The sequence below is a fragment of the Oncorhynchus keta genome, chromosome 1, assembly GCF_023373465.1.
Source record: "Oncorhynchus keta strain PuntledgeMale-10-30-2019 chromosome 1, Oket_V2, whole genome shotgun sequence".
Lineage (NCBI taxonomy): Eukaryota > Metazoa > Chordata > Actinopteri > Salmoniformes > Salmonidae > Oncorhynchus > Oncorhynchus keta.
Window position 1 is genome coordinate 85128395 of NC_068421.1, and position 19765 is coordinate 85148159.

Consider the following 19765-nt stretch of genomic DNA (forward strand, 5'->3'; position numbering starts at 1 on the left):
TGACCTTGAGTGCATGGCAGGTGTTTATATTTGTGTTTTTAACTTTGCATATGACCAACCCCTCTTCCCCAGGTAAGGGATGTGGAGGCCCTGGTACGTAGGTTCAAGACGGACCACCATAACTGTGTGGGATTCACCCAGGAGCCTAAGAGGTTAAAGGACAGCATCACAGACCTTTACGACCGCTATGTACAGAAGAGTGATGTGGTGAGAGAAACAGGATGAAAGAGGGAGACGGAGAGAGAGAGTTCATTTGTATTATTTATTTTACTTTTGTATATCTACTTCACTTGCTTTGGCAATGTAAACATATGTTTCCCATGCCAATAAAGCCCCTTGAATTGAATTGACAGAGCGCAAGAGCAGCATTGTTATAGGCTCACTAGAGCTCACTCTGCCTGTTTGTGCTGCTTTTATGCTCTTTCATGCAAGCTGGTAGAGTGAATTGGGTTGTAACTTTGTAATGGCTACAGTGCTGGTCTAAAAAGTTCTCCCTGAGCAAAAATGTACCCAGAAGTTAAAGAATGCAACTCGTCATGGATAAGTAAGTTGGCTACTGTGTATTCATTGTAATCAAATATGGCTGCTCTTCATGTCTCTCAGGTGGATATAGTTGGTGTGGACGCAGCAGTCCAGAGGGAGTACGCCCGGCACAGAGAGCACCTGGAGAGGAACGTGGCATCCCTGAAGAGGAAACTGGCCAAAGACGGCGTGGTCCACCATGCAGACAACGTCAAGATCATGCAGGTGACAGAGACGAGACTTTTCATAAAGGACTGTTGGAGTGCCGCACACAATAGTCATAAAATTAGTGACCACAACTTTATTATACACCCCAAATCTATAGGCTGTTTGTTCTGTACTATTCTTTGACTAACTGATTGGTTGATTCATTCATTGATTGCTACAGGAGAATGCAACTCTAATCAGAGAGATCAACGACCTGAGAAAAGAGTTGCGTCTGGTGCGTTCCCAGGTCCACGACTACAAGAGTCTGATGAGAAAACAGGGCAAGAAGCAGACCAACACTCTCAAAGGTGACCTGTTTCTCTCTTATCTGGACTGATTTACAGTAAAGACGACTGATTGCAGCTTTCATTGGAAAGAGTCTGCAGGATAACTTTTACCATGTGGGGAAACCACCTCACTTCCTGGAGTTTATATTCATAGAGGTGCTTGAGGTTCTCTGTTTCATCGCTAAGTTAAGTCACTTGAAAAAATCATATTTTTAAGTTATCCACATCTAAAGTAGCTGCTCAGTGAGCTGACTTTATGTCTCCGTCCCCAGCGCTGCTGTCTCCCAGGGCCAACCCCAGTAACATGGTGGTCCGTCTGAACCAGGAGGGGGACCGTATCGTTCAGCTGCAGCGCCTGGAGATTCACAGGCTCAGGGAGGAGATCCAGGTCCTGATGAAGATACACCCTTATAGACCCCCCTCCACTGCCAAGCTACCCTCCATCCAAACCAATTTATGACCCCCCCAACCCCTCCCTCCAAACCAATTCATAACCACCCCCAACCCCTCCCTCCAAACCAATTCATAACCACCCCCAACCCCTCCATCCAAATAATTTTTAACCCCTCCATCCAAATCAATGATAACCCCCCCAACCCCTCCCTCCAAACCAATTCATAACCACCCCCCTCCAAACCCCTCCCTCCAAACCAATTCATAACCACCCCCAGCCCCTCCATCCAAATCAATTTATAACCCCCCCAACCCCTCCATCCAAATAATTTTTTAACCCCTCCATCCAAATCAATTTATAACCACCCCCAACCCCTCCATCCAAATAAATTGATAACCACCCCAACCTCTCCATCCAAACCAATTTATAACCCCTCCATCCAAACCAATTTATAACCCCACCCTCCAAACCAATTTATAACCCCCCCCAACCCCTCCCTCCAAACCAATTTATAACCCCCCAACCCCTCCATCCAAACCAATTTATAACCCCCCCAACCCCTCCATCCAAATCAATTTATAACCCCCCCAACCCCTCCATCCAAATCAATTTATAACCCCCAAACCCTCCTCCATCCAATCCAAAAACAATTATAACCCCCCCACCCCTCCATCCAAATCAATTTATAACCCCCCCAACCCCTCCATCCAAATCAATTTATAACCCCCCCAACCCCTCCCTCCAAACCAATTTATAACCCCCAACCCCTCCCTCCAAACCAATTTATAACCCCCCTTCCATCCAAACCAATTTATAACCAACCCCTCCATCCAAACCAATTTATAACCCCCCAACCCCTCCATCCAAACCAATTTATAACCCCCCAACCCCTCCATCCAAATCCCTTCCATTTATAACCAAATCCCCCAAAATCAATTTATAACCCCCAACCCCAATCCATCCAAATCAATTTATAACCCCCAACCCCTCCATCCAAATCCCCCCAACCCCGCCATCCCCCCCAACCCCGCCATCCAATTTATAACCCCCAACCCCTCCACCAAATTTATAACCAATCCAAATCCCCCCCAACCCCTCCATCCAAATCAATTTATAACCACCCCAACCCCTCCATCCAAATCAATTTATAACCACCCCAACCCCTCCATCCAAATCAATTTATAACCACCCCAACCCCTCCATCCAAATCAATTTATAACCACCCCAACCCCTCCATCCAAATCAATTTATAACCCCCCCAACCCCTCCATCCAAATCAATTTATAACCACCCCAACCCCTCCATCCAAATCAATTTATAACCACCCCAACCCCTCCATCCAAATCAATTTATAACAATTTATAACCCCCAACCCCTCCAAAATCCCCTCCATCCAAAAATTTATATCCATTAAATATAACAATTTATAATGTTTATATATATATTAAATTAGATTATATATATATATATATATATATATATATATATATTAAATTAGATTGGGATTTCCAAAAGTGAATGGAGGGTGTTATTGGCAGGGTCAAATCAAAGCATTGTCAGACTGGAAATTATGGATTTTTTTATGACAAACTATTAATTAACAAGAACAATTGACATTGTTGTGCATGCAAAACAGTCTACACTCCTAATGGCTTGTCAGGAGGCTAGCATATTTGTGTTTTATTAATGCGTGTACGTGCGTTTTTACGGGACCTGTTTGTCAACTGTAGGATATTCCTTCGTATTATCACCATAATAATAGGAAGTGGCAAAAACGGTAAGCCTATCATTCTCTAGACTTTTTAAAAAGTACTGGGAAAATCTATTTTGTCTGTCAGCTCGGTGCTATCCCAACGGCGCACATCCCCTTCATGAGAAGTGTTTATAATTTAAGGCTGGCGCGCGGGCTTTCCCCATGGGACGCCAGCGAAAGGTCGCGCGCTGCTCTGTAGCCTACTGATGCGCTTTCCCCTCCCAACCAGCGTCGCCTCTGCGTGCGGTGACCACACCTGCAACCGGGAAAGTCCGCTAGACCTGCGGACGGTTCAGTGAGTGCGAGAGGCACACACAATCACCATCGGAGGCTCCACATCGGAGAAAGGTAGTCAGTCTAGTCAGAATTATGTTGATTATTGAGACTATACTGTTTCAAACCGTCCTTTCACGCACCAAACGCGCGGCATATGGTTTGGATTTGGAAATACCTCCCCGCGCAGAAACGGAGATTTGTGGAGTCGTTCCGTTTCGAGGATGAATAGCGACTGGGAATGTGCCAGCACCACGCACAGGTAAACAGCATATAGACAGAATACAAATGCTCGACAGTGCATGGATCACACACTCGATTTGATGAAGCCGAGCCACCTGAAGGTGACTAGGCTAAATAACTTTCTTGACATTGTTCCACCTTTTATAGTTCGGTTCTAGGCTAGCTACTTATTTGAATTATCAAGCAAGATCATTTGAGCTGAATATAAATAGCCTAGTTTACTGTCATAACGTCGTGATCTGTCCTCATGACAGGTGTGATATAGCATTATGACAGTGTTACGTATGACAGCCATAGGTAATGTGTTGCTGTATGTTTGTTGTAACCATACTGTTGAGACAATCATCCCATAGAGCCAGAGTAGGCTACATTGGAGAGTTTAGCTCACTGCAGTTGCCACATTGAATACAAATAGCCCTTTGTACTTTCTTAAAGCCTCTAAGCATATTTTCTGATAGATATCTCCCATGAAAGGACAGTGAAGCTCGTAATTTTAGAATTTGTCAACATTTAGTGGGAAATTGGTCACTTACTTGGTCCACCCCCCCATGAAGGAATTCATTTCCAGAAGTTTGATCATGGTTATTGGCTGTTTGACTGAAGTTTTCATTCATATTTTCGAGCCTGACTTGACCCATGACCATAAGAGATATTAAACATTGCATAAAAAAACAGTAATGTGTTTAAAAACCAAAACATACTCCTGACTATTCTTACAACCATCATGCAAATAACACAATTATAGTTTATTTTATTTATTTTCAGACACATTTTTGTGAAGCTGTAAAGACTGGAATAGCTGAATAAATATGAACATTTTATTGCCAGACAGAATGGGTGTAACAGGTTTTGTGGAGGACTGAACTGTCCAGTTTTTTTTATTTATTCAGGCCAACCAGGATTTCCTATACTGTAACTAGTTCCTGCCAATATCACACCTTAAGTTTTGGACCCAAGTGTTAGTGTTGACCTCTAAACACTGTTGTAGCTATTTCCACTTGTATATACCATACAAAACACAAGTCAGTGATGTTGTGAAAAATCCATCTAGCATATACTTGTGTAACAGTAAATAACTATACCTAGGAGTGACCTCTCCATTGTTGTTCCCTGCTATCTCATGATCAATATACATAACATAGTCTCACCAATAAACTAAAAGGCGAGTGAGGGAACGAGGGATGGAGTGAGTGTGTGACTAAGCGCATGCATGTGTGTGCCAGCGGAGGCTGGTGAGGGGAGGATGGCTCATAATGCCAGGACACCATGTGTTTGATGTATTTGAGAGAGTGCAGGAGAGAGGGTGAGTGTGAGAGAGAGACAGAAGGTGAGAGAGCGAGAGTGTGGAACCCAGCCCCGTGAGGATCAGGTTGTATCTGGAACCCAGCCCTGTGAGGATCAGGTTCTATCTGGAACCCAGCCCCGTGAGGATCAGGTTTTATCTGGAACCCAGCCCTGTGAGGATCAGGTTGTATCTGGAACCCAGCCCCGTGAGGATCAGGTTCTATCTGGAACCCAGCCCTGTGAGGATCAGGTTGTATCTGGAACCCAGCCCCGTGAGGATCAGGTTGTATCTGGAACCCAGCCCCGTGGGGATCAGGTTGTATCTGGAACCCAGCCCCGTGGGGATCAGGTTGTATCTGGAACCCAGCCCCGTGAGGATCAGGTTGTATCTGGAACCCAGCCCCGTGAGGATCAGGTTGTATCTGGAACCCAGCCCCGTGAGGATCAGGTTGTATCTGGAACCCAGCCCCGTGAGGATCAGGTTGTATCTGGAACCCAGACCCTTGAGGATCAGGTTGTATCTGGAACCCAGACCCTTGAGGATCAGGTTGTATCTGGAACCCAGACCCTTGAGGATCAGGTTGTATCTGGAACCCAGACCCTTGAGGATCAGGTTGTATCTGGAACCCAGCCCCGTGAGGATCAGGTTGTATCTGGAACCCAGCCCCGTGAGGATCAGGTTGTATCTGGAACCCAGCCCCGTGAGGATCAGGTTGTATCTGGAACCCAGCCCCGTGAGGATCAGGTTGTATCTGGAACCCAGCCCCGTGAGGATCAGGTTGTATCTGGAACCCAGCCCAGTGAGGATCCGGTTCTATCTGGAACCCAGGCTCCTGTTTCTCACAGAGCAGGGATGTTTGAATATGTTGAAGGCCGCCTTCCGAACCCATACAATTAAAAAAAATAATGGCGAACAACAAAAGGTAAACATGTTTATTGTCGTCAGCAGAATGGAGCGAGGCAAGGGGGACGCGAGTGCATGTTAATTGGTGATTTGATTAGGGTTTTAATATTGGAGCTGTGCTCAATGAAGGCAGGCAGGCTCAGGCTGGCCACTACAGAGAGGAGAGTGTACATCCGAGTGGGCAGCTATAAGAGAAACTATCAGCAAAACCACATCAAGGACAGGAAACAGTCTGCATTCAAGGGAGGAAAATACTGTATGCAAATGAAAAGTCAAGTGCAAAAAAATGTCAGACTCGCTTTAGATTATGTTGTGTTGGTGTTCTTTTTTTTTCCAATTCTGTTCTTAACCATATTCTATTCTTCTTTCCATCCAGTTTGTGACTGATGCAGGCAAGCTACTGTAGAGCCAGGTGGCTGAGGTCTCGGCAGGGAGTCAGTGCAAGCTGAGAGGGGTAGTAACATCACCGTCAACATCACTAGGTCCTGCTGAAGAGAGATTGAAAACAACATCAGGTACAGGACCAGGGGGGAGAACAGCGGGGGAGACAAGTGTTTCCTTGTGCTGTTAGTTGTATTAGTATTTGCTATCAAGCACATAGTCCACAATTAAAATAGCATTAAGCCCAACTGAGTTGGTGTGTCTGCCAATTGTCCCCTCATCGTGCCTGGCAACAGAGAGGGTCCCGAGGCCCCTGACTGGCTGGACTGTGACAGGAACATAGACACCGCCTGAATAATGAACCATTCAGAACCTCTCTCTCTCCACCCGCCACTCCTCCATCCAGCCCTGCCTAGCCTCATCCCCAGACGCCTGCCTGCCTCCAGCCCCTCGCAGCTCCAGGCTCCCGGCCCCCATGGAGCTTGGCACTGATGCCCAGCGCAAAAACAGATGGTGCCAATCCTGACCCCTCTCGTCACTGATGGACAGGAACAGGAAGAGGAGGAGGCACTGTTGCCACGGCAACTCCTGGCCACACATCCTCTCCAAGGGCCTCAGGTAAACACATTCACACAACAGGACCAAGGCGAGGACCCCGTTTGTGTCATAGTCAGCTAACTCATTGCCTGTGAGACTTCAACACGACCAGACCTTTCTTCTGTAGGCGTCCAATTCCATGCCTGCTTGGACTGTATGAGAATGTGCTGATGGACCAGGACCAGTGCAGGAACGTGACATCAGTTTACTGAATGCCAATGAAACTCCATCCTGTCGGGGACTGCTCCTCTTTCCCTGCTGGCTGGCCTGGGCTCTCAGGCCTGGATTAATTATTAAAGGGACCCCTCAGTACTGCTGGTAGCTCTAAAGGCCTCTTTAAACACCTGCTGATCGGAGGGAGTGGTGTGTCGGTTCAAACCCTGCAGAGAGGAAGTAGGGACAAGCAGTTTCAGCCGTTTGACTGCAGATCAAAGCAAAGCTTCTGCAACTGTCTGGCTCCCTTGGCTCTCATCTCCTCCTGTCAGAAGTAAAACAACTACCATTTTGTTTATTTTGTTCTTATGTGAACCCATGAATAATTGATCTACAGACTGATTATAATGGCAATTTTAAAAGAACAAAAGAACAGAACTTCAACATAAAATGAGACACTAATGACTTGGTGGGATGAATTCAGCAGGGCCAAATAACATAGGGAATAAAGTGTCCATAAAGCATAGCTCCTCTGTCGAGTTGACCAACAGACCAACCTTCAGACCTTTTAAAAAACTGAACCGAAAAGAGGTCTTACTAACTGATTCTCAAGGTTTTACGATTATCTGTGGGTTTTCATCATCATTATCACAGAGCAAATTTGCATTAACTGAAATATGCTGCTCTGCATATAACCGTCATCAACCTTGCTAGGTGCTGCAGACGTTTGGGGGAAGTCATTGTCTGCCTCTGTGCCTGTCTGCGAAATACAGAAGAGACAGACTAGAGAATAGCTCACACAGAGGAGCAGATGATGAAGGTTTTTATGATGAGGCCTCTGGTATCTGTGATGTGAAGGAGAGGTCCTATCAGCTCTGATAAGAGAGCAGGCAGGACGCCTCTAAACAATAGAGGAGAATGAGGAGAGAGAGAGAGAGTGTGTGTGGGTTAGTGCCGAGCGATTAGTGCTTTTTGAGGTCGGTTCGGTTTAAAACAATTAATCACGGTTTTCAATTTTGGTTTTGATAAATACAAAATATTAGTTTTTTAAAATTATGAAATATGAGCTTGAAATAATTTTTGAGCTTTTGAATTGAAATTCCAAAGCCAAATATATTGAGAACATTCAATTGTCTCTAACACAGAATAAAGCAATGAATGAGCCCCATGATGTGACTGCCAATTACTGCTTAGCACTTATTAACAATAATGAATTCACATTCCTTTAATATATTACTACATTTATTATTTAATGATCTCATTTTTTCATTTCTTAAAGTCGTCATCTCATCTCTGCTCAGGCAGTAGCAGCCAGACAACCATCTAGCATTATCCCTGTGCTCCCCAACGAGCCAAGCTCCCCAGTCTTAGCTAGCGAAAAAGGGTAGCCCCTGATCATTGGGTTGCCACAGCTGCCCATGCTGCAGAGCTGTCTGCTACAACTGTCAATCGGTTAGTAAAGCTATATGTCCCAAACTGTCTGTCTATCTCTGTTGCTGTGTTGTACATTCCTCTCTCATGCGGTCTGTGTGCAGCTCCAGGAAGAATAGGCTAAATAGATTCTGGTCATTGTGGTTAACAGGGTTGGGGAGTAGTGAACTGCATTTAGTTCAATTAGTAATTTTGCAGTAGCCTGGTGGTGGTTGAGCTAAATTCAAAATCTTGGTGGTGTTTTGAGTAGTTAATAAATGTTTTGCGGTGTCGCTAACAACAAACTACACCCTTCTTTTTATGCAAAACTAAAATATGGGTGAAGTAAGCAAGAATTTCTTTTCATTTTTGTCATCAGACCTGCCTAATTCTCACTTGAACTATAGTTGTGTTTAATAGCTAAATTGCACATTCTGTTACAGTTTGTTTTAATCGCTTTGGTACTATTTTCACAAGCTTGTGGTGAATTTGATACATTTTTTGTACAAAACGCCAAATTAGTCACAGTTGTAACTTTGTGCATTCATTTTGTTTGTAGACATCTTTCACCACACAACCATTGATCCCGAATATAAGGTTACTGTGAAATATAATGAGTATATAATGACACAAGGCGAGATTCAGATGAAGACACAGGTGGAAGATGATTAGAGTCTCTGATATTTATTTAATAGCGAGGGAAAGGCAAGAGGCAGGGTGAGGACAGGCAAGAGTTCATAATCAGGTCCAAACGGTACAGGGCGGCTGGCAGGCTCGAGGTCGGGGGAATGGTCAGGCAGGCGGGCTCAGTGTCAGGCCAGGCAGAATGGTCAGGCAGGCGGGCTCAGCTTCAGGGCAGGCAGAATGGTCAGGCAGGCGGGCTCAGTGTCAGGGCAGGCAGAATGGTCAGGCAGGCGGGCTCAGTGTCAGGGCAGGCAGAATGGTCAGGCAGGCGGGCTCAGTGTCAGGGCAGGCAGAATGGTCAGTCAGGCAGAATGGTCAGGCAGGCGGGCTCAGTGTCAGGGCAGGCAGAATGGTCAGTCAGGCAGAATGGTCAGGCAGGCGGGCTCAGTGTCAGGGCAGGCAAAAGGTCAGAACCGGAAGGACTAGAAAAACAGGAGCTTGTAATTTACAGTACATTACACTGTTGTGGGCTATACACTTGCACTACCCATCAAAATGTACTGAATCACATTTCCATAATTTCTATCATTGGTGTGATCATTGAATACATCTACAACAATCATAGATGCAATTTATTTATTTATATACACAGTGCCTTCAGAAAGTATTCAGACCCCTTGACTTTTTCTAATTTTGTTGTTACAACCTTATTCTAAAATTGATTAAATTGTTTTTTCCCCTCAATCTACACACAATACCCCATAATGACAAAGCAATTATTATTTTATTTTTTCACATTTTAGCAAATATACATTTAAAAAACCCACAAAAAAAACAGTAATATAACATTTACATAAGTATTCAGACCGTTTACTCTGTTCTTTGTTGAATCACCTTTGGCATCAAGCCACATACAAGGTTGTTCTGGAAGAACTAGCTTCCTTCTGCTCTGACAATGTTCCCCAACTCTGAGGATTGGTTTTTCCAGCAGGACAATGCTCCATACCACACAGTCAGGTAATCAAGATGTGGATGGAGGACCACCAGATCAAGACCCTGTCATGGGACAATGCTCCATACCACACAGTCAGGTAATCAAGATGTGGATGGAGGACCACCAGATCAAGACCCTGTCATGGGACAATGCTCCATACCACACAGTCAGGTAATCAAGATGTGGATGGAGGACCACCAGATCAAGACCCTGTCATGGGGCAATGCTCCATACCACACAGCCAGGTAATCAAGATGTGGATGGAGGACCACCAGATCAAGACCCTGTCATGGGACAATGCTCCATGCCACACAGCCAGGTAATCAAGATGTGGATGGAGGACCACCAGATCAAGACCCTGTCATGGGACAATGCTCCATACCACACAGTCAGGTAATCAAGATGTGGATGGAGGACCACCAGATCAAGACCCTGTCATGGGACAATGCTCCATACCACACAGCCAGGTAATCAAGATGTGGATGGAGGACCACCAGATCAAGACCCTGTCATGGGACAATGCTCCATACCATACAGCCAGGTAATCAAGATGTGGATGGAGGACCACCAGATCAAGACCCTGTCATGGCCAGCCCAATCTCCAGACCTGAACCCCATTGAAAACCTCTGGAATGTGATCAGGAGGAAGATGGATGGTCACAAGCCATTTAACAAAGCAGTGCTGCTTGAATTTCTGCACCAGGAGTGACATAAAGTCACCCAACATCAATGTGAAAGACTGGAGAGGAGAGCAGGCCAAGACAAGTTAAAACATTAGTATTGTGTTGTTTATAAATTAATATAAAACATATTTTCTTTGCGTTATTCGAGGTCTGACAACACTGCATATTTTTTGTTATTTTAACCAGTTGCAATTTTTTGCAAATATATGCTCTAAGTGACAATATTTTTATTTGGAATTTGGAAGAAATGTTGTAGGTAGTTCATTGAAAACAAAATGTTAATTTTACCCAAACACATCTATAAATAGTAAAACCAGAGAAACTGATACTTTTGCAGTGGTCTCTTCATTTTTTTCCAGAGCTGTATATACTACATGACCAAAAGTATGTGGACAACTACTCGTTGAACGTCTCATTCCAAAATTATGGACATTAATATGGAGTTGGTCCCCCTTTTCCTGCTATAACAGCCTCCACTCTTCTCTGAAGGCTTTCCGCTAGATGTTGGAACATTGCTGTGGGGACTTGCTTCCATTCAGCCATGAGAGCGTTAGTAAGGTTGGGCACTGATGTTGGGCGATTAGGCTTGGCTCGCAGTCGGCGTTCCAATTCATCCTAAAGGCATTCAATGGGGTTGAGGTCAGAGCTCTCTGCAGGCCAGTCAAGTTATTCCACACCCATCTCGACAAACCATTTCTCTATGGACCTCGCTTTGTGCACAGGGTCATTGTCATGCTGAAACAGGAAAGGGCCTTCCCCAAACTGTTGCACAAAGTTGGAAGCACAGAATCATGTAGACTGTCGTTGTATGCTGAAGCATTAAGATTTCCCTTCACTGGAACTAAGGCGCCTAGCCCGAACCATGAAAGCCAGCCCCAGACCATTATTCCTACTCCACCAAACTTTACAGCATTGGGGCAGGTATCGTTCTCCTGGCATCAACCAAACCCAGATTCATCCTTCGCCCTGCCAGATGGTGAAGGGTGATTCATCACTCCAGAGAACACGTTTCCACTACTCCATTGTCCAATGGCGGCAAGCTTTACACCACTCCAGCCGATGCTTGGCATTGCACATGGTGATCTTAGGCTTGTGTGCGGCTGCTCGGCCATGGAAATCCATTTCATGAAGCTTCTGACTAAAAGTTATTGTGCTAACGTTGTTTCTAGAGGCAGTTTGGAACTCGGTAGTGAGTGTTGCAACCGAGGACAAATGATTTTTACACTCTGCTCGCTTCAGCACCCGCTGGTCTTGTTCTGTGAGCTTGTGTGGTCTACCACTTCGCTCCTGAGCTGTTGTTGCTCCTATAAGTTTCCACTTCACAATAACAGCACTTACAGTTGACAGGGGCAGCTTTTAGCAGGGCAGAAATTTGACGAACTGACTTGTTGGAAAGGTGGCATCCTATGATGGTGCCACATTGAAAGTCACTAAGCTCTTTAGTATGGGCAATTCTACTGCCAGTGTTTGTCTATGGAGATTGCATGGCGGTGTGCTCGATTTTATACACCTGTCAGCAGAGGGTGTGGCTGAAATAGCCAAATCCACTAATTTGAAGGGGTGTCCACATACATTTAGCCATGTATTGTAGTTTGGATGTAGTGAACTACTTTTTAAAAGTAACTCTAGTTAAGTGAACTATATTTTTCTTAAGTGTAGCTTAATGTCTTTCAGTGTGAAGTAATTGGTAGCTTGGCAAACTATATTTTCAGAGTAGCTTCCCCAACTCCGGTAGGTAATTACCACGTTTTCTGCGCTGAACGTGGTTGAATATTTGCCTATGAAAACTCCCTACAGCATCTCACAGTTAGTTCATTGATTTTGATGTCTCTCGTGCTTGATAGGATTTCTCACTAGAGAAATGGCACGTTGAGCTCACAAGAAAACCAAACTAAGTGAACTTGGTTTGGATTACGTTGGGGAATTCAAGTAATTGAACCAACGTCAATCAAATAGTTGTTTAATAATCAGAAAATGTTTTTGTTAATCGCTCAGCATGTGAGAGAGAGAGAGTGAGAGTGAGAGAGAGAGAGTGTTTTGGTATTAGAGAGAAAAGCCAATTATATATATGTGTGTGTGTGTTTTTATTGTTTTCATCCAGCTCATATGTCACCTCAATTACTGCCTTCTATTCCTGTTATACCTGTCAGTGGCATCAGGTCCAAACCTGCTGGGATTTAATTTGTGACTCAACAACACACACACTGTACCCCCCACATACACACACTGTACACCTCGTATACACATCCACCTCATAATTATGAACTGAAACGGCGTGGAGAAGCTGGAGTCCAATAAACGCAATGCGCTCTGTTATTTAGTATCCCTTCACTTCACACCTAATGTGAACACCTTGTGACTCAGCTGTACTGTGTGTCATATCTCGGTGTGATGATCCCTGTGTGTTGATGAGGACTCAGCTCAACCTGCCGCTTGGAGGCTCAGACAGACTAGTAGTGTTCTGTTTGTGTCAGCAGACTAGACCAGGTCTGTTAGAGGACAGTTGTAATTCCTGTCAGAGAGCTGCTGCTGCTGTGTGCTCGCCTCGCTCAGTGCCTCTGCTCGCGCTATTTACTTTGATAGTAAAGGGGCTGTCAGACTTTTAAAGACAAGCCGTCTGTGCCCTGACCTTGAGAGTCGCTGAGACTACAGGGACAGACCATTGATAAAAGGAGTCATACTTGAGCCCTGTTGTGAGGGGGGCTGTAGTCAGCGTTGCGCTGCCATCTTAGAAATATCACCTCGCCGGGGAATAAACAGGAGGTGGCACACAACACCGGACGAGAGCTGGGTGGCTAAACTAGCCTACGGGGTGGCTAAACTAGCCTACGGGGTGGCTAAACTAGCCTACGGGGTGGTTAAACTAGCCTACGAGGGGTGGCTAAACTAGTCTACGAGGGGTGGCTAAGCTAGCCTATGGGGTGCTGATCTACATACAGGAGTACACCATAAAGATGCTAGGCCACTATCAGCTGCTAATCTAATAAACACCACACACACACTCAAACACAGAAACACACTTCTATTTCACGTTATTTGTCTCTGTCAGACACACACACACGTCTAAGAAGGGAGAGGGGTTTTCAGGTTGCATATTTAGCATTATGTTTTCAGTCAGTTCAAACACCTCTCTCTGCAGGATACCTCTGTTATATGGCAGGATCTCTAATGTTTAGAGCCCTGCTTTAAAGATTGCATATTCAGCAACGTGTGTGTGCGTGCGTGCATGTCAGGTGGCTCTAATGTCCCTTGTCTCTCCTCTCCCCAGGTATCCATCAGGCTGCATTTGGTCCCTGAGCTCTGAGGGTTCAGTGACAGGACATCCTCTTAGAGTGCAGTGGGCTACCTGATGGACCCTGTGATCCACCAAGAGGACCTGTAATCAAGTGAGAAGGAACTGTGATCCGGTGAGGTTTCCAGTGATCCATCTGCTGTGATTCACTGAGGACTCTATTGAGATCCACTCAAGATTTCCAGAGAGAAAGAACGGTGTTCCACTGAGAGTTCCAGTGATCCAGCTTGTGTCCTGGTAGAGTTCTCTGGTGAGCGTGTCTGTCAGGCTGGGAGGATCAGGATGCCAGAGCTGGAGGACTTCCCTCCGTCGCGGGGTGGTCAGCCGGCCGGCCCCGACCCTGCTCAGATCCAGCGCAGTGTTCTGGATGAACAGGTGGAGCTGTGGTGGTTCCGGGACCCGGCCAAGTCTCTGCTGTGCTACTGTGTGGCGGTCCTCCTCATCCTGGGCTGTGGCCTGGGTGGCGTGCTTCTCCTCTCCACCACCACCAGTTTCTCCAGTGACTGGCGCATGGGAGCGGGCATGGCCCTGTGTCTCTTAGCCCTGGCCGTCCTGCTCAAACAGCTCCTGAGCTCGGCTGTGCAGGACATGAACTGTGTGCGCAGTCGCAGGCGGATCGATATCCTTAAGAGCGGAGGGCTGTCGGATCTGTTAGTAGTGCTCATCACGGGGCTGTGTCTGGTGGTCTGTGGGGCTGTGCTGCTGAAGCTGGCTTTGGAGCACCACATGCCCCAGCCGGGCGTGGCCCTGAACGATATGTACATCTCTGGGGTGGTGTTGTTAGCTGGAGGGGGGGCAGCGGTAGTGGGGGTAGGGGTGTACACAGGGGTGGTGATGCTGCTGGAGAGGACCAGGCCGGGCCAGAGGTTTAGGGACAGGGCTGTGGGGTTGTTCACTATCTCTGGACGACACATGGACCAGGGTAGGAGGGAGACCACCTCTAGCCTGGCTAACCTCATCTGACCACCAGAGACATGGGATGGGACAGGTAGCCCAGACAGGAGATGACTGCGACACACATATGGACCAGATCTGATCTGTGGGAGATGCGCACTGGGGGAAGGTTGGAGCTTATTGGCCAGCTCTGGTTTGAGGTATGTGGCCTTGTAGTTTCTGGGCCACATTTGTTCTGAATGTGGGCCACATCCACCTTGCTGTCAGGGAGGGACCAATGGACATCACATTTGAAAATGGCATTTTAGCATAATGGCCATCTTGGAAAGCCACTATATGTTCATTGAGTTGTTGATTACCACAGCACCCCTGTGGTTGTTAAAACGATGTAATGTTGCAGGATCATGAAATACCATGAGGAATACAGAGCTGTGTCAACACATTATATGTTTACGCGAAAGCATGGGCCAATGGGTTAGGGTTAGGGTTAGGGTTAGGCTAACCCTAACCCTAACCCTAACCCTAACCCTAACCCGAAAGCATGGGCCAATGTATGATCCCAGCAGAGCCCCTTTCTATGATGTGGAATGAAGAGAATACCAGTGACACTGCACAGACACCGGACACTGAACACGGTGCAGAGATAATGATTCAGAATGTGTCCAATGTAATAATAATAATATCATCCACTACAAAGCAGCAGGTGAAAAAGCTGCTGTAAGGAATAATCATATCATAGAATAATGTACCCAGCATCTCCAAACTTAATCAAAGTGATCAATGACACATTTAGTCACCTTTTCATGTCACAGGTTTACAGCAGTGTTGGGTGGGCAAAGACCTCCATAAGCAAGCTGTGTCATCACTCACTTTGCTTTGCAACGCTTACCAAGAATCTGAGGAGAACGTCCTGCATTGTTGCCATGGTTAAAGGGTACAATGTGGTTTCATTAAACAAAGCGTCTTATGTGCTTGGATGCTGTTTTTGGATTTAAGTTGCTGTGTGTTTTGTGTGTGTCTGGCCCTCGCACCTCCTTATCAGGCAGTGCATGTGAGCGGCCTGTTGCTCAGAGACAATAGGGGTCACTGAGGCGGCCATTGTTGTTGTACTGATGGTTGGGCACTCGGACAATGGACAGACTGTGGATCGTAAAAAGGCTGGCATCGCCCAGTACGGCTCACCCTTACCACACTCTCTCTCTCTCACACACACACACACAGCATCGCCCAGTACGGCTCACCCTTACCACACTCTCTCTCTCTCACACACACACACACAGCATCGCCCAGTACGGCTCACCCTTACCACACTCTCTCTCTCTCACACACACACACACAGCATCGGCAGTGACTGTGCAATGAGCCAGTACAGCGTGCAATCCCTAATTGACAAGGGACTGTTCTTGGTCTCTGCTGTGCACTGCTATGGACATGCCTTCTAGGTGGTGCCAGGTATGTTTGTGTACATATGATAGAGAGACAACAGCCACAAACAGTGATGGGAAAGAGCTACAGAGATGTTCAACGTGAGCTCCTGATTTATTTCATTTTTTAGTTTTTAGAATGAGACACTCAAATCTAAAAAATAATTCAAGACAAGAAGTGATGAACAACAACAACAACAACAATTCAATCAGAATAGAAAAAAGTCACTTTGCGCATCAAATTAAGAAGTCTTGACTCGCTAGCTAGCTACACCACAAAAACCTAGCCAGCAGGCTAACATGCTAGCCAGAAATATTTAGCTAGAACAAACCTAGCAAGGGGAGTTAATACAACTACATCAAACGATCAAACTGAGTGAGTAAACAAAAAGGAGCGCGGACTTTAAACATATTCTGTTTTTTTGGTGTGAAGACTTTTCACTTTTTTTTCCGGTTTCTGAGCTAAATTAGAGCTAGCTAGCAACAGCAGCAGACAAACAAAACCGGTTGCCAAGGCAACGGTGCAGCAGTAGTAGCAGAGCCCACAAGCACCATGTCCCCACTCCCCCCGATTCTCTACTCTCCAGAGGCCAAAATTGACACAAGGATGAAAGCTTTTTTTTTTTAACTACTAAAGGGGAGTCCAGAAATCTTTTTCGCAGACCTCTACAAAAACAATAATGTGAGTAATCTCATATTTTTCCCTGACCAACCAAATGCATGGCGGTCAGCAGTCTGCTCTCACTACCCATCCATAAAGAAAGAAGGAATCTGTAATGGGTGGAAGCTGAAAGTCAAATAGACAGATGACCCTGACAGCGCCATGATAACAATTAACCTCTACAAGACTGGGGCAAAGTAACCTTAGGCTGTTTGAAACAGACTTTCAGACCATTAAGGAGAGAGCAGAGAGAGAAACTCCACCACCATCACCCCCACTCTCCCCACCCAAAAAGGCACATCCAGCAACTCTCTTCCCATCATAGTGGAGGACACGCCCAAGGAGTAGAGCGACCCCCTCAGTGCAGAGCAGGCTCAGGCCCTCCTCACCACCATGGCTGCCATGAGGGGTGAGTTCACCAAACTGGAGGGGGAGGTTGTCCTGCTCAGGGTGAGCGTGAGCAAACTGTAGCCAGACATCCACACCTTAGAAGAGCTCCTAACCAAGGTGAGGACAGAGCAGGACAGCAGCCTTGCAGGACAGCTGAAAGAGGTTCAGCAAGAGAGAGACTGACACGAGAGAACTGGCTGATCTAACAACAAGAGAGCTCCCAGCAGTAGGTGAGGAGAAAGAGGACAGGCTCCAAAAAGACAGGCAGGAGAAAGAGGACAGGCTGAGGAGAGAAAGAGGACCAGAAGAGAAAGAGGACACCAAGAGAGGGAGCTGCAGGAGAGAAGGAGGACAGGCTGCAGGAGAGAAGGAGAGGACAGGCTGCAGGAGAGAAGGACAGGCTGCAGGACAGGCTGCAGAAGAGAAAGAGGACAGGCTGCAGGCAGGCAGGAGAGAAAGAGGACAGGAGGACAGGCTGCAGGAGACAGGAGGACAGGCTGCAGGAGAGAAAGAGGACAGGAGGACAGGCTGCAGGAGAGAAAGGACAGGACAGGAGGACAGGCTGCAGGAGAGAAAGAGGACAGGAGGACAGGCTGCAGGAGAGAAAGGAGGACAGGCTGCAGGAGCAGTTATATCACCAGGCTGCAGGAGATGACCAGGAGGACAGGCTGCAGGAGAGAAAGAGCCCAGGAGAGAAAGAGGACAGGCTGCAGAAGAGACCCTGCCCTCACACAGCAGAGGAGCCCAGGCTGCAGGAGAGCCAGGACTCCCTGCAGGAGGACAGGCTGCAGGAGAGAAAGAGGACAGGCTGCAGGAGCAGTTATATCACCACTCTATGACCAGCCCTCACAGCAGAGGAGCCCACCTCAACCAGCCAGGCCTCCCCAACCCTGCCCTCACACAGCAGAGGAGCCCACCTCAACCAGCCAGGCCTCCCCAACCCTGCCCTCACACAGCAGAGGAGCCCGCCTCAACCAGCCAGGCCTCCCCAACCCAACCCTCACACAGCAGAGGAGCCCACCTCAACCAGCCAGGCCTCCCCAACCCTGCCCTCACACAGCAGAGGAGCCCACCTCAACCAGCCAGGCCTCCCCAACCCTGCCCTCACACAGCAGAGGAGCCCACCTCAACCAGCCAGGCCTCCCCAACCCAACCCTCACACAGCAGAGGAGCCCACCTCAACCAGCCAGGCCTCCCCAACCCAACCCTCACACAGCAGAGGAGCCCACCTCAACCAGCCAGGCCTCCCCAACCCTGCCCTCACACAGCAGAGGAGCCCACCTCAACCAGCCAGGCCTCCCCAACCCTGCCCTCACACAGCAGAGGAGCCCACCTCAACCAGCCAGGCCTCCCCAACCCTGCCCTCACACAGCAGAGGAGCAATCTTCCCCAACTCAAGGAATCTTGGTGTCAACCCTTCTATAGAGGAAGGACTTCCACCCTGCCACAATCCAAAGAATAAACGCCAGCCTCTCCCAGGACTGAGCCTTGCAACCCAATGTACACCTGGCCCATCATCCCACCCTCGGTCTGGACTGTCTCTATGACCATGTTCACCTGTACAGGGAGACAGTCCCCATCCTTGCCAAGACTCTCAAGGACGTTGCTTTAAACCGCAACCCGATCTCTCAAACCAGGAACAGCGGAGCAATCTCCACCCCACCGAGACAACACCCCGGACCAGAACACTGGACCCCCCCAGCCACAGCCACAGCACCACCAACCTCAATGCCCACCACAGCCAGGCGCGGCACAGACCACACCAGCTTCAGACCCAACCAGATGAGGCCTACCACCCCCCACCGCAGACCCACACCTGGAGGAGCCAAAACCCTGCAGACAGAGCTATGCACAGTCTGTGAGAGGAGCAACTGGCCCAGCCTCCACCAATCAAATGAGTGACATTAAACAAATGCTGAGTATTTTATGCTCACGTGATAGGCCGAGGGTCATGGTAAGATGAGCACAACTCCACCATCCTCACACTACATCCACGCAAGTCGCATGACATAAATGCTATCTTAAATTATAAACTAATCACATTTGCATAATACGAGTTTACGTTAATTGAAAAATCCTATTTTAATAGTTCTTGTTGGATTGTGTGTGTATATCTTTTTGAAGGTAAAGAAAAAATAGTTGCGAAATCTTTTTATGTTGCATGTTGGAATTTACAAGGCTTGAATTCCTCTGCTTTTGGGCTAAAGAGCAGAAACACAGATTACCTGAAATAAATTGATGATGTTGATATTGTAGTACTACAGGAAACATGGTGCAGAGGAGATGTTTCCACCGGCTGTCCACTAGGTTATAGGGAGATAATTGTACCATCCACCAACTTAAAAGGAATCAGACAGGGCAGAGACTCAGGGGGAATGCTAATATGGTATAAATC

At 47.0% G+C, this 19765-nt stretch overlaps 1 protein-coding gene and 1 pseudogene across 1 annotated transcript; both read left to right on the forward strand.

Annotated features, from left to right (window-relative positions):
* LOC118385909 (cilia- and flagella-associated protein 57-like) overlaps positions 1 to 14272 on the forward strand; it is a 44474-nt pseudogene extending 30202 nt beyond the window's left edge.
* An 11-nt stretch (positions 14273 to 14283) lies between these two features.
* Positions 14284 to 14964, forward strand: LOC118385970 (transmembrane protein 125). The gene has a single exon (XM_035773297.1). The coding sequence runs from the start codon at positions 14284 to 14286 to the stop codon at positions 14962 to 14964; it is 681 nt and encodes a 226-aa protein (XP_035629190.1).
* The last annotated feature ends 4801 nt before the right edge of the window (positions 14965 to 19765 follow it).